The sequence below is a fragment of the Artemia sp. Qi Xiang Cuo genome, chromosome 15, assembly GCF_049724085.1.
Source record: "Artemia sp. Qi Xiang Cuo chromosome 15, ASM4972408v1, whole genome shotgun sequence".
NCBI lineage: Eukaryota > Metazoa > Arthropoda > Branchiopoda > Anostraca > Artemiidae > Artemia > Artemia sp. Qi Xiang Cuo.
The window spans coordinates 55721813-55737319 of record NC_142808.1 but is presented as its reverse complement, the minus strand read 5'-3'; the positions used below and the strand labels follow the sequence as shown (position 1 = coordinate 55737319).

Here is a 15507-nt window from a genome sequence, read left to right as displayed (position 1 = left end):
GTTCAACTTGACTTATATGAAATGGGGAATTACATTAAATGAATGCAGATTATGTGTGGCTTGTATTTTTTAAAAAGAAAATTTTACTTCATTTACTTTTTTTTTTTTTTTTTTTTTTTTTTTTTTTTTTACTTTGACATCGATCATAATAATAATTTAATTTTATCAAACAGATGTTCTCTTGATGGGTTTGAAGATTATGGGAAAAAAAATTTCTTTAAAAAAATAAGTCAGCCCCTTTAAAACAAAACAAAAAAAAACATGCTGTCATAAATGTTTAGCCACAATAATCCCTCCCTTCACCAAAGATAAACTCTAACATACATTAGTATCTATTCAACTTTTATATCCAAAGTGTTTATAGTGAAAAAATCTGAGGACACTGTACCAATCACTACCAGGCTCTGCTGGTACATAATCTATTTTAGGCCTAAGCCTGATATTGTTGTACCGTTCCTGAACAGTTTTGGACAGGAATTTGTCTCCTGTCTGTTCCTATTCCCAAAATATTGAATAAAGTGGAGCATTACTTTTAAAAAGAATATCCAGAACCTAACTAAAACAAAGTGTTTTCTTTTAAATATAGTGTTTATTACCCAATTATAGATTGTTAGGAACAATGGAAAAGCTATTGCCCGTTAAGTTCAATCAAGGTAAAACGTAATCGGAAACTTAGACACAAAATATTTACACTGCACAAAACTCAATCGTTGCAAAATAACATACGAAACTCAATATTTAAAGGGTTGATCTGCAAAGAACTCGCTCTATGAAAACATATTGATGTTCAACCAGCAGAAGCAGAGAGTCTTAACATGGAGGAAAAAATGGAACTAGCTATTTAGTGAAAAAATTGAACTTGCATGAGGTTGAAGAAATTGCTCCTTGTTGTGGACATATCATCAGAATGAATCCAAAATTATGGATTCAAGGGTCAATAGGAAGACTCCATGAAGCTATAAAGAATAAAGGTTTTACTTAAATAGGCCATGTCCAGGGTCTGCTAGAAATTGCCTGAAGAAAAACGTTGAAGGCATCAATGGGTCAATATACAGAAACTTTGTAAAGGAAATTTAGCAACCCAAGCAGTTTTTGTATAGTTATGGCAAAGCTTAACATAAAAGGCAATGAGAAAACACGAAATGAAATAGGACGGGACAATTTTCCTTGACTTAGATTATTTTGATGACTTTAGCATCCTCTATGAAAGTGTGAACAAAATAAATAAACTTTTAGAGCCAATTGGAACTGTCTGTGGAAATGGAATTCTTCTTGGAGATTGGCGACCTTTTAATCTGGTAGTAAGACACTACGTTGAACAAGGATATCCAGAGGACAATGTAAGGGTGATATCTCTCCTCTTCAACAGAGGTGATAACATGGATTCAAAAGCTGGAGGCCCATCTCAGTTTCAAATGGTGATTACGGAATAACGTTTTAACTCTTAATTTAGGGAATGAAAAAAGTCGTACACAGATACCTAGAAGGATATGAATTTAGATGTAGCCGAAGAAAGAGTATATAATACAGAAACATATATACAGAATACATATATACAGCATATATACAGTAAATATACAGAAACCTTGTAATGGAAATTTAGCAACCCAAGCAAAGTTTTTGTATAGTTATAGCAAAGCTTAACATAAAAAGCAATGAGAAAACACGAAATCAAAATTTTCCTGGACTTAGATTATGTTGATGACTTTAGCATTCTCTATGAAAGTGTGAGCAAAATAAATAAACTTTTAGAGGTTTAGAGAGTCAAAGTCACTAAGGCTAGAAATAAGTGAAGATGAAAAGGTGAATCTGGGTAATGAAAAGATATATCAATTGGACAGCTTCACTTACCTTGGTAGTTTTATTAGTAAAGACGGTGGGTGCCTTGAAGATGTTAAAAGTAGAATAGCCAAGGCTCAGGGCGTTATTTCACAGTTGAAGAAGGTTTGTAAGAATTGGAAAATAAGTCTTCTAACTAAGATTGGAATATTGGAAACCACAGTGATGATTTTGGCCAAATATGAGTTTGAAGTAAGGGCGCTCTAAAAAATGGTTGAAGATCTGCTAGATATTTTCTAGAGAAATTTCCTACTGATTGTTTTGGTTACCCGACTGACTGACCATATTTCAAGCAGTAGGCTCTACGAAAAGTGTGGTTCAATCTTGCTTTTTAGGGCTATAATGAGAGAAAGGCTTAGATGGCTAGGGCACATTAAGCGGATGTAAGATGACGGATTGCCAAAGACTGTCGTTTTCAGCCAATCGTCAGGGGCTATATGGAAAGTAGGTTTTCTGTGGTTGGTGTAGGAAGATGCCGTAAAGAAAAACTTCAGTGAAATGGCAACTTCCTTGGAGGGTGTAAAGAGGCACTTTGAATAGATTGGGATGGGTTACGAGCTTGAGTAGCTCTGTTTGCCTCAGGTGCTTTGGTACTGCAATGAGTTATTGTTAGTAATAGTAGTTTTAGTACTTGTAGTATCTTGTCAGGAAACAGAAGGTATACGGTAGAAATTTATTGGCTACTTCTCAGTTATTTTGTAACCTTGGGTCTTTTGGGAATACCTCAACGGGAGGGGCAGGGGCATTTGTATTATAATTAAGGCTTCTTCTGTTTAAACACTTGGATGAAATATAACATGGACCTTTCCATATATTCAACTATACTAGATTAAAAGCCATTGTACAACCAATATCCTTTTTTTTGTTTGCCAGTTCGAAGTTGTAATTCAGGTATTTTTAAGTTATGTAGTTTTTCGATTTGATTACATTTTTGAGGGATTTTGGTATATTTTTTGTAATTTGTACAAATTTGTTTTTGAAATTATATTTTAAGGCAAGGAGGATTAAAAATGAAAACGACTGATTTAGAGTACTTGCTAAAAAGATTACTGAGGCTACTGATTGAATTGAGAAATATTTTAGTCTATTTTCTTTTCTCTCCTCAGTCATAATAGGAATAAAGCTTAAAGAATATATTTCCATTCTAATCCACAGTGCCATTATAGTCATGAGTGGGAGGATATCATAAGGATAAAGGAAAAAAAATAAACATAATCACTTGATCACTTAAAGAGATAATGGTTAGTGTTCCTGCATCAGCTACAAATGGTCAATTTTTTTTTTTAAACGTGATTATCTTATTTTTGTTGGTTACTGTGGGCCGTTGCTAGTTCTTTACAGGGCCGTAGTTATTTCTGTTCCCATAATCATCCTGAAGAAAAAAAAATATTCAATTTTTACTCATACGGTCATAAGCAACGCTAGGCCTATAGCATTGCTTATAGTGAAGAGACATGTTTTATCGTTTTTTTCAAGAGGAATTTTTTTATTTAGTTTTTTTTTTTCCAGAGGCAACTTATATAAAAGCGGTGGTCATATGAAATTTGAAAGGGGCTTATTGGATTGGAATCGGAAGATCTAGTGCCCTTTTTAAGTTTCAAAAGTGATATGAAGGCAACTAGTCTCCCCCCCCCCCAACCGCTTTTCCCCAAATACATCCGGTTGATTATTTTTGGATAGCCATTTGGTTCAAAAAGACAAAAGGTCAAACAACTATGCCGCTGGGTTGACAAAACTCTAAGCCCTGGGGGCAAGGGTTGTAAGTTAAGCAAGTTGCCCACTGTTTACACATAAGATTGTTATAGTAGGTGTTGTCGTATAAACTTTGAAGGTGGTTCATTTGATTTGAAATCAAAAGTTTTAGTTCTCTTTTTGAGAGTGAAAATTGATTGGAGGACAACCAGCCCCCCCCCCCTCCCTAATGGTTTCGAGTAAAAATTCGAAATTACTATTTTGTTTAAAATAGTCAATAAGCAGTATAACTATGCCTTTAAGGTTGACAATTCCTCCCCTCCCCCCTCAGGTTCTGGGCAAGGGCTGTAATTTATGCTAGTTACCAATTATTAGCATGTAAGTTTTTAGAAGGGATGGTCTTATAAACCTTGGAGGGGGCTCATTTGATTAAAATAAAAATTTTTAGCTGTACTTTTAAACGTCAATTTGTTGGGGGGGACTAGACCCACCTATCCCCCCCCCCCCACGCTTCGTCTCATGCCCTTTTCTCACCAAACACATCCAATCAAAATTTTGAAATATATGTTTTGTTCAAAATAGCTCATCTTTGTTTTTAATTGCCACCCTGGGATTTTGTTTACCTGAAAAAACAGTCTAAGATAGGTCACGAATTTGAGAAAATATCTGAAAGATTTTCGTTTAGATTTTTTTCTATTCAATTTTCCTCTATTTTGCTGGAATTCAAATAAAGACTTAGGTATTCAGTGGAATCTTTTATATTTTTATTAATTTTGAAAGGCTTCTGAAGTCTCAAAGTTTATCTATCATTGTGCTGAAGTTTAAATATATAAGAATCAAACTTATATCGGCTATAAGCTGAACCCATCCTTAAATATGATCCAAACGTAAACCCAAAATAATAAAAAATTGAGCATCCAATTATGCAATAACTGGATTTTGCTATTACACAACTGTTAGTAATTTTATACCTTGTCCAACATATTTTTGTCCCTTTCAATTGTATTTTGTTTTAGAAGTTGAAGTTGCTCTACCTAGTGACTGTGAGAATCTATTTGACATTCAAAACTCTAATTTGTCTCCAAAACCTGAAGATGGTCTTTTCGGTCCTTTCCCCAGTATTTCAGTACCATGTAAACTTGAGCCTCGCTCCCAGGAATTGAGGTTCACATCTATGGACACGGAAGGAACATATACAAATTTTGTATTCTAGGATAATAACAGTTATATCAGCATGTATCTTTTAGTATATCTGTTTTTATAATTGGCTAATAATGACTGAAAAATTAGTACCTTATACGTTTGAATTTGTATGTAATTTAAGATCAAAGATTACCACATTTAACTGTTTTTTTTATATTTATATTATTCCTAATATTTTTTTTGTGTGATTCTTAAAAATATTTATTATGATTTTAAATTTGTTTTTGTATTTGATTTCTGAAGTTTGTTTAGTTATTTAATTTATTTTATTTGTTTTTTAAATAAAATTAATTTAAACTAAGAAAACAGAGTTTAGACTTGGTTTAAACCAAGAAAAATGATGGCTTCTTCATCCCATTGCTAGCAAGTGCGATTTAAGGTAATTTCGATGTAATGACGTGTGGGTAATAAACTTTATTCGGTTGGAGCTGAAGCAACACCTGATTCACTTATGTAAATACATATACTTTTTAAGTTCGTTTTCAACTTCTACTGTAATTTGTATTCATCTTGCTGGTCATTTCTTTGTTTTTTAGTAATTTCTGAATTTTAATTTGCATTCATTTCATTTTTATTGTGTATTTTTTTTTTATTAATAGGAAACGATGATTATTTAAAATGCTTAGTAATTTGTAATATGGCTGTATGTTTCGCATTTACTGTATCCAAATTTAAAACAATATATAATATCCAACCTCTTTGGTGGTTTTGTGAAATTAGCTTCTCTTTTTAGAGAAGGAACCAATTTGTCACGTGAAGGGAAAGTAATCATAGGTGGAGCAAGATTTGAGAATAAAGATTGTGAATGAAATATAAGATTCATTCTAACTCCTCCTGCCGTTCTTGTTATTTGGGCTTTAGATCCATTCGGGAAAGTTTCATTCACAGAGTAAAGGAGCCTTCTGATGTTACTAAAAGCCTATCTTTTTCTTTTTCACCTAAATATTTACACCTATGAAGTGCTCTTTAAAAGTATATTTCCCGAAAATAGGGCACTTCGCCCGAAATAGGGCATAGAGCATTTTTTAGACCAGGGCACTTCGTATCGAAAGAGTTGTTGAAGGAACTTCGAAAAGGGCTCATTCGATTGAAAATAGAAAGGACTAATGCCATTTTTAATAGTCGAAACGAGGGCAACTAGGCCTCCTCCCACGCTCACCCTCCCATTTGCCCATTATGTTTAAAAACTAAATGTTGCCTTAAGATTAAATCAAAATGCACTGTGTTAATGCTAATTCCCAATAAGGCGTGTCAGCAGTATCCAAGAACTTTCGGGGCTACTTCTGCTCTTTAAATTTAACCAAATCAAAATAGCGTAAGTGTATCCAAGCTATCAAAGAAAGTAAACAGATTTTTTTGCGAATGGTATCAAGTTTTCCATTTCAGGTCAACTAGAGGAGGTATGAAACTAAATTAAACACTACTATTTGTGTCTAGATTTTTAAAAGGGTGTATGTTGTTAAAAATCAATGAAAATATTTCTCCAGTATACAAATAGCAGGTCAAACTATAACGTCTTAGAGAAGCGAAAAGATTTAAAGTATTATTTTATTTTTCCCTGAAAAGACCGTGTCAAAATAAAACGAACAGAAATTAACTAAAAAAAACTTTCCACAAAATATGATTGTCAAAGAAAAGAAAGAGCTTCATTAAACTAAAAATGAACAAAAATAAAATAAAATAATGTATTAAGCGTGAAACTATCACAAATCGGCATCGATAAATAAATAAAACCCAAACCCAACAGAAATTAAAATAAATAACCGAGTCAAACTCAAATCGAGCAGAAATTAACATGAGTAGGGCTCAAAACCCCTATTCCTTCCAAAGGTCAGAACATGATTTGTACTTTACTGAAAAAAATACAAATGAATGTGTATTGTCAATTTAATATACATATACATTTATATATTTGTATTTTTTTGAATATTTATAATTTTCAGTAAAGTGCAAAACCCAAAACGAACAAAAATTAAATAAACAATAAATGCAGACAACCATACAATAGATACTAATATAAATGAATAAATAAATCTACATGAGGTTGAAGAGAATGCTCCTGGTTAACAACAAATTATCAGAATAAATCCAAAGTTCTAGTGTCAGGAGTTTAATAGAAGACTCCAAAAAGCAATCAAAAATAAAGGTTTTACTTAAATAGGCCAAGTCCAGGGTCTACAAGAAGTTGCCTGAGGAAAAACGTTGAAGGCATCAATGGGTCAAGAAACAGAAACTTTGCAAAGGAAAGTTTGCAACCGAAGCAAAGTTTTTGTATAGGCCTAGTTATGACAAAGCATCCCTCTGAGGTTAAGTTTCTAACGCATAGAATTATTACTTCTCAAGTATTGAATTCAATCTTTGCTATGATCGATACCCATTTACACGGAACATTTTGATGGACTTTCCCTAATGAGCACAAGAAAGGCAATGAGAGAACACGGAATCAAATAGGACCGAAAATTATCATGCACTTAGATTGTGCTGATGGCTTAAGCATCCTATATGAAAGTGTGACCAAAATGAATGAAGTTTTAGATGCTTATAGAGTCTACGTCGCTAAGGCTAGAAATAAGTGGAGATGGAAAGGTGAAGTTTTGTATTGAAAAGATCAATCAAGTGGACAGCTTCACTTACCTTGGTAGTATTATTAGTAAAGACGGTGGATACCATGAAGATGTTAAAAGTAGAATAGCCAAGGCTTAGGACGTTTTTCACAGTTGGAAAAGGTTTTAAAAAATAAGAAAATAAGTCCTCTAACTGCGATTAGAATATTGGAAGCTACTGTAATGACAGTGATCAAATATGGTTTTATAGTATGGGCGCTCCAAAAAAACAGTTGAAGATCTGCTGGATATTTTCTAGAGAAATTGCCTAAGGATAGTATTGGATATCTGACTGACTTACCGTATTTCAAACAGTAGGCTCAACAAAAAGTGTGGTTCAGTCTTGCTTGTTAGGGCTCTAATGAGAAAAATGTTTAGATGGCTAGGGCAAGTTTTGCAAATGTAAAATGACACATTTTCAAAGATTTTTTTTTCGGCCAACCGTCAAGAGATGAGTTATTGTTATTCGTATTCGTTTAATCAAATAGCTTTCGTAGCAAACAAAACTGAACGCTAAATTATGCTATTTTTTCAGTCATTTAAGAAAAAAAAATATATCACTTATTTAATACACTAAAAAAATATGGTACGAAGGAATTTGCAAATCTGTTCGTTCAGCACTTGACGGGTTGTAGTCTGTTCTGATTCCTGGTGAGTTTGGGGGTCGTTGCGGTTGGAGGAAGAATTGAGCGATGTTTCTCTTTTGACATGAGTGATTTTCCGAATCTCATTATCAAATCGTGTCTTCGGGCGAACAAAGTGAGCAAGCTCATAACCACAAGGGCATGCTCGTAACTCTCATACCTGGGTCCAAGAATTATTTTAGTAGCACGTTTTTGAACGTCTTCCTTTGACATGTAGTTCCTCTGACATGTAGGCAGTGTTTTTTGCTTGGGGACCCCAGACAGGACAACAATATTCAAGGATTGGCCTGATATATGCCGTGTAAGCCAGTAAGAGTTGACGATCGGAGAAACCCAGCCTTCGCATACTCGCTAGACTTTGGATTGAGTAGTGTCCTTTGCGCACGATATTGTCTACGTGCAGTTTAAACAAGCAATCACTTGTAAAAGTCACGCCTAGTATTGTCGCGGACGAAACAGTTGGAAAGGGAACATCTGGTATTGTAATATCTCGTTTAAGCAGGTTGAAGTATGGAGCTTTTGATTTCTACTCGTTGAGTTGAAGGCTTTAAGATTTACACTGGTTAACGAAGTCCGAAAAAAGTGTTGGTTCGAACTGCTGTTTTTCTACTGCGTTTTCTACTATGTATTTGAGAAGCAAAGACAAGTCGTCAATGAACTTGAAACGCTCCTTAAATTCTGCAAGGATTTTATTGATGACTGCAAGGAATAAAAGGGCAGCTAGTTTCGTTCCTTGGGGACAGCCACAAGTAAGTTCGGTCCACTCAGGGCGGATATCACCGGCAAATAACGGATATACCGATTACCGTCGCCCTCGCAGAAAATCTCACTAATAGCAGCAAGTTTTCTCAGCTACCATCTCTTTTAGATTTGTTAGTGCAATGAGGTGCTCTATAAGGTCGAATGCTTTCCTGGTGTCTGCCAAAAGTAAATCGATAACACTGTTTTGGCTGTCCAGCCACTCAACTATCAAATAGTACATCCGCACTAGGTATATTGCCGTGCTACTGCCTCGTATACAGCCATATTGGTAAGTGTCTATTGAGGGTGCAATCTGCTGTATTAGGGCACGGTGTATAAAACCTTCGGCTACTATAGCCATGTTGAGAGTTATGGATATAGGTATCAGCTGGTCGCAGGACTGGGGTGCTTTTACTTTTGGAATGACCCGCAGATAGGCAGCTTTTTACAATTTTGGGAACAATTGTTCTGAGAAACTCTGATTTATGATTGATGCCATGGGTTTGGCTAGAAAAGGTGAGTACTCTTTCAGTAGCTTCACAGGGAGTTCACCAGGGTATGTGGCACAGTTGTTACGTAGTCGTTCGATTTTACGGAAGACTGATATTTCGGCCACTTCTACAATATCATCGGCACTACAACTGTTGATGATATTGCTCATCTATTATCGTCGCTTATGGTGGGGTATGAAGTGCAAATTTGTCTCAAAAACTTGTTAACATTTGAGGCTCTGATTAAACCCTCTTCTATGTTGCTGATCTATACTTCAGTCTTCTTCTGTTTCCCAGTAAGCTTTTTTTCCGCATCGTGCCACTTGTGGTAATCTGACTTGAAGAGTGGAGCTACTTTTTTCCGTTTATACCTTTTCCTAGATACACGGAGGGCTGAAACGACTTTGTTTCTCGACTTGTTCCCCTCCGATACTTCTACCACGGCATGGAGATTGCATCGTTTTTTGATCATTATTTTGAGCTCTGAGTTTAGCCAAAGCTTTTCTGTTTCACAGACCAAGCGCATTTTGACAGGAATGAATTCGCTGCATTTTTGTTGCAGAGTCGAATATAGTGTCTCGACCTTTTCATCGATGGCAGTTATAGCACAGATTGCAGCAAAATCGAAGTTCGCAACCCCTCTGCCAAAGGCTTGTATGGAGCTTTAACTCAGTGGTCTTTACAGTATTCTAGTCTTTTTTGGTTTAGGTATACGGTTTCTGTTCGTCGACTTCCAGCATAAAATGTTGTGATCAGATTTTGCAAGTAGTCCAAAGAAAAATGGCAGTTCATAGTACGCTTCGAGATTTGTCAGTATGGGGTCCAGTATGCTTCCACTATCATGAGTGGGAACATCGACAACTTGTTTAAGGTCCAACACACCTGAAATCCATTTTTTGTCAGTTAATTTGTAGTCTCCTGCTATTATAAATGCTGGATTGCTGTACTGTTTCCGAAAACTGTCAACTTGATATTGCAATTACGTCACTAATTCTCGCCTATTACGCGCACCTTCTGGATAGTATATCGCTGCTATTATGATGCATGAATAAGTCCTTTGTAGCCCCTTCGGCTTGCACCAGAGCCAGATTGTCTCGTGGCACGAATCTGAGGGGATACCAAGTTGTTTGCATGGTAAGTCTTCGCGGCAATAGATTCCTACGCCAACTCCACGTCGGTTGTCCTCTCTTTCGCGCCTGGTATTAAAAAAGTTCTGATATCCTTCGATTGCACCCGTTTCGGTTGTCATATCCCATTATTCATATTTACTGCTAATGGTGCTAAGTTTATGCGCAAGACAAGTTCTAATTCATCATCCTTGTTAGTTAGGGACCGGACGTTGCAAAGAATCAGGTTTGGAATATATGTCTGGGTATTAAGCGTTACAGGTTTCAGTTCGGGAGGGGACCTATTCGAGGGGAGGGGGAGGTGGTCCACAGGATTATTAGGAGAGTAAGTTCTCAGCGTTGGCATAGGTGCTGAATACTCTGTAGTTACTACACGTGTCAATTATCGGTTATCTCTTGGCCTTTTGATTCTGTTGTTGTTCCGAACTATGGATAAAACCGGTATACAGTGGTCACCACCTTGAAGTACACAGCGCTCTCTACGTGCTTGGACTCTCCTGCCTGCGCGTTTCCCACGCCGTCTCCGCTTCGCTTTAGACTTGTGATGAACTGATGCAACATTTTTGCTCGGTTTGTATAGTTGGTATGCGATTAAATTTTCGACGATAGATGGTGCCATCTGGTATGTGATTAAATTTTTGATGATAGATGACGACAGCGGTCCACAACTGAAACGCTTTCTTTTTAGAAAGCTTTTTGGGCTAGCTTCGGCCTCTTTTGCTGTCATTTTTATAAATAAATGTAGAATTATAGTTACTGCACAAAGGGTTGAAACGATCTTTACTCAGGATGAGCTACATCTCCAACACAAACAAGCTAAACTAAAGTAGTATGGCATGCATAGCCTCAACAGTGCAACGCCATCTACCTTTATTAGTTAGTAGTAGTTATTTTTTAGTTTATTTATTAGTTAGTTTATCTAACTTTATTATTAGTAGTTATTGCAATTGTAGGATATAGTCAGGGAAACAGAACACGACAATATAAATTTATAGGATATTATTCAGTTATTTTGTAATCTTGGGTCCTTTGTGATTAGTTCAACGGGAGGGAAAGACGTCTGTTTTATAATTAGTGCCTCTTTTGCTTTTAAACTTAGATGAAATATTACCAGGACCATTCGGGTGATTCAACTGTACCAAAAGAAAAGACACTCTAGAACCAATATTCTCTTTCTTTTGTTCGCCATGTTTAAGTTGTTATTCATGTTCTTTTTAGTTATGTACTCGTTTGATTTGATGTCATTTTTCAGGGGTTTTGGGATAATTTCCGTAATTTCCACAAATTTTTTTTTAAATTAGAATTTAATATTAAGAATAATTTATATAATACGAGGCATATTTTTTAAGTAAGTACCGTTTTGGAATTAAAAAAAGACGTGCAAAGATATCGCAATAATTTAATTTTTAAATGAAAGCCTGTACCTTAATCTACTTTTCTACATAATTTCTGTGAGTATTGAGGCACTTATCATAACGTGTCACCGGTTTTTGAATACCCTCCTCATAAAATTCTGCCGCCAGACTTGTTAACCACTGTATCACAACTGTTTTGACTTCGTTATCGTCTTGAAGACGCTGACCACCCAGGTTCTTCAAGTGCAGGAACACATGGTAGTTGCTGGGCGCCAGATCAGGGCTGTATGGAGGATGATCTAGTTTTCCATTTAAAAGATTTGATGAGATCTTTGGTCCGAATAGCCGCATGGGGACGGGCATTGTCATGCAGCAAAACGATACTCTTACTCAACTTGCCACGTCTTTTGTTCTGGATTGCACGACGCAGATTGTTCAATGTCTCACAATAAGACGCTGCATTGATTGTCTCATTACGAGGCAGAAACTACACTAGCAATACTCTTTTTTTGTCCCAAAAAACTGTGCACATGATTTTCCAGGCAGAAAATGTTTGCTTAAACTTCAATTTTTTGGGTGATGATGAATGTCGCTATTCCATGGATTGTTGTTTTAATTCTGGCGTGACAGCCACCCATGTTTTGTCACCAGTAATAATTTGGTCTAGAAAATCTTCACCTTCATTGTGGTACCGCTCAAGGAAAGTCAATGCACTGCCTAAACGTTGGGTTTTGTGCAAATCCGTCAACATTTTTGGAACCCAACGTGAACACAATTTCCGGTAATCCAAGTTCTCAGTCACAATGCAATGCAAGACACTACGAGAATATTGAGGAAACCAGCCGAATATTGATGAAATTGTAAAGCGTTTGTTTTCTCTCAACTTCTCTTCCATTTTCTGCACCAAATTTTTATTAAAGAGACTCTTCATTAAAGACCGAAGTACGTCCACTCCGCTCTTCATCATGCACATTTGTGCGGCCATCTTTAAATGCTCTCCCTCATGTCCTCACCATTCCATCACTCGTAATGTTTTGTCCTTAAACTTTACAGATCTCACGACGAATATGGGTTAGTTTTACGCCTTTAGCACTAAGAAATCGAATAACAGCCCGTACTTCAGATTCGGTGGGACTCACGATTGTCGGAGGCATCTTAAACACTCAGTAAACAACGTATACAATGAAGAATCAGACTGTAATGACGTCAGTGCGTAGACAAGGGATGTAGATAACCAGCGCGCGTGCACAGAACGCCAACCGTAGCGCTGCGGCGGCGGAATCGCAAAACGATACTTACAAAACATGCCTCGTAGTTAGCATTCCTGCATCATCCACACATTGCCAATTTTTATTTAAACTTTTTTTTTTTCTATGGGGGGTGGTTAATTCTTTAGAGGGCTGCAGTTATTTATGCTGCCATTATAATACTGGAAATATATAAAAAATGTATTTTATTTCATTTTTACTAATACAGCTAGAGGCAAAATTTTTTCATTGATTATAGTAAAAAGACTTAAGATTTTAATGTTTTATTTTTCATTTTCTTTGTATTTTTCTCCCCAGACTAAGTTTTCTACAGGTACTTATTTATTAAGTTTTTTTCAGACACCCTTTACAAAAGGGATGGTTGTAAAAACTTTGAAAGGGGCCAATTCGGTTGGAAATCGGAAGTTCTAGTTCCCTTTTATGTTCCAAAAGTGACCTGAGGGCAACTAGTGCCCTCTTTTCCCCAAATGCACCCGATGAATTTATTTTTATATATAGTCATTTTGTTTAAAATAGTCGAAAGGTCAAATAACTTTCCCTCTGGATTGACAAAGCCTGGGGCAAGAGTTGAACAAAACTTATATCAGCTTTAATCTGAACTCAACCTTACATAGGATTCGAATGTAAACCCAAAATAAAATAAAAAAAATAGATCATACAATTATGAGTGACTGGATCTTGCTATTATACTTCTGTCAGTCACTTTATTCGTTGTGCAATATATTTGTTATCCCTTTCAATTGTGTTTTCTTTTAGTAGTTGAAGTTTCTTTACCAAGTGACTGTGAGATCCTGTTTGATATTCAAAACTCTAATTTGTCTCCAAAACCTGAAGATAGTCTTTTGGGTCCTTTCCGCAATAGTTCAGTACCATTTAAACTTGAGTCTCACTCCGAGGAATTTGCTCTAACTTCTATGGACACGGAAGGTGCATAATTATTAAATTATAAAAAATTTAATTTCTAGGATAAGTATGGCTATATCACCATATATCCTTTAGTATATCTGTTTTTATAATTTCTTGATAATGACTAAAAAACTATTTTCTTTTCTCTGTATGAAGATTTTTGCAATTATAGGATTCCCCAAAATAAAATATTTTGAAACATGTAATTAATGAAAACAATAATAATTTTAAGAAATTGTCACTTTTTAAAAGGAAATTAAAGGGCAAACGACAACATGTTAATAACAAGCACAAAACAGAACTGTTCTTTTGAAGAACTTACTTCAAAGCTATATGAGAAAATGGTAGCTGCTTAATTATTATTTAAATCTACTTGATTCTTATTTGTAACGTAAGTTAGAGACAGGCAAAATTATTCAAGTTTAGTCACTGTACTTCGGGAGACTATGTCTAGAAATAACTTGATAAACTCAAGTTGTATAGTCATTTGAAGCATCTTTAACAGTGGTAATCATGTTAAAAAATATTTTAGTTTTTGTGCTCATCAAAATGTCGTATATTCTCTTTTTTAGAGCTTTGAAAGGCTTCTAAAGATTTAGCTATCTGTACTGAAGTATCAATTTGCCAAAACAAAACATTTTTTTAATTTTAGCCAAGCCAAATCTTGCAGGGGATTCAAATCGAAACCTAAAACGCATAAGAACGAAAACGGTGGATCGTCCAATCACTCAGCAATTGGGTCTTTCTGTTTTATTCCTATTAGCAATTATATAACTTTTGGTTGAACTTGTATGTCGCATTTAATTGCGTTTTATTTGGAAGTTGATATTTTTGTGCAAAATGACAATAAGGAGCTGTTGACAGTGGAAGGAGCTGGTTAAAGTACGAAAATAAGAATTAAGTTCTGTTTATTTTACAGTCAGATCAAGAGCCCCTCTTCAGAGGACCTTGCTGAAAGGAACAGGCTCACTTCAATCATATGACGCTCTAGATATGTCATCAACTGAAGACAACTTGTTGCATTAAAATCAATATAATTCGCCCTACAAACGGCCTATTGGCGCCCTGATAGATCATGACTATACAACCTTAAATCCATCCAGATGGAAGCGCCCATATGTTAAAGGTATGAGGTAAGAAATGTCTTCTGTCTTCTCTTTTTGTTGTTTCCTTTTCTTTAAGAGCTATATAATGGAAATCAATAACCTTTCCTAGTTTTCAAAAATTTTTATTATTGCTTGAGATTTGAAGCTCCCGTCCCTAGAGTAGGATGAAGGACATGGGTACTCAAGTAAAAATTCTGTAGCCCCTGTGCTAGAATGCCTAGAAGAATATTTACTTCATCTGACTGTTAGTTTCCACTACTAGGCAATGGTTTCGGCAGATCCCTGGATTCCAACTTGAGGAATCACTACGAGATTTCTGCGTTCTTTGAATGCTATTTTGTTTATAAAATCTTTTATACTTGTTGGATCCCAGCCACTATTTGACTCAAGGAATCAAATAGTTACTGAAGGTCAATTCAAGCTGTTTTCTAAGGAAATCAGTACTTTGACATGACTGTACTGCTTACAGTCGGGTTAGACGAGATCTAAGTGCTTTAGAGTGGTCATTTCTTGACCAAGTAGATGATCATTA

The 15507-nt window shown here is 35.7% G+C and overlaps 1 protein-coding gene across 1 annotated transcript in view; it reads left to right on the top strand.

Annotated features, from left to right (window-relative positions):
• The window catches only part of LOC148943878 (uncharacterized), a 404571-nt gene extending 399176 nt beyond the window's left edge, over positions 1-5395 (top strand). The window contains exon 7 of the mRNA XM_089101272.1: positions 4548-5395. Coding sequence (XP_088957398.1) covers positions 4548-4744 — 197 coding nt within the window. The 3' untranslated portion in view covers positions 4745-5395. The remainder of the gene's footprint in view (positions 1-4547) is intronic.
• The last annotated feature ends 10112 nt before the right edge of the window (positions 5396-15507 follow it).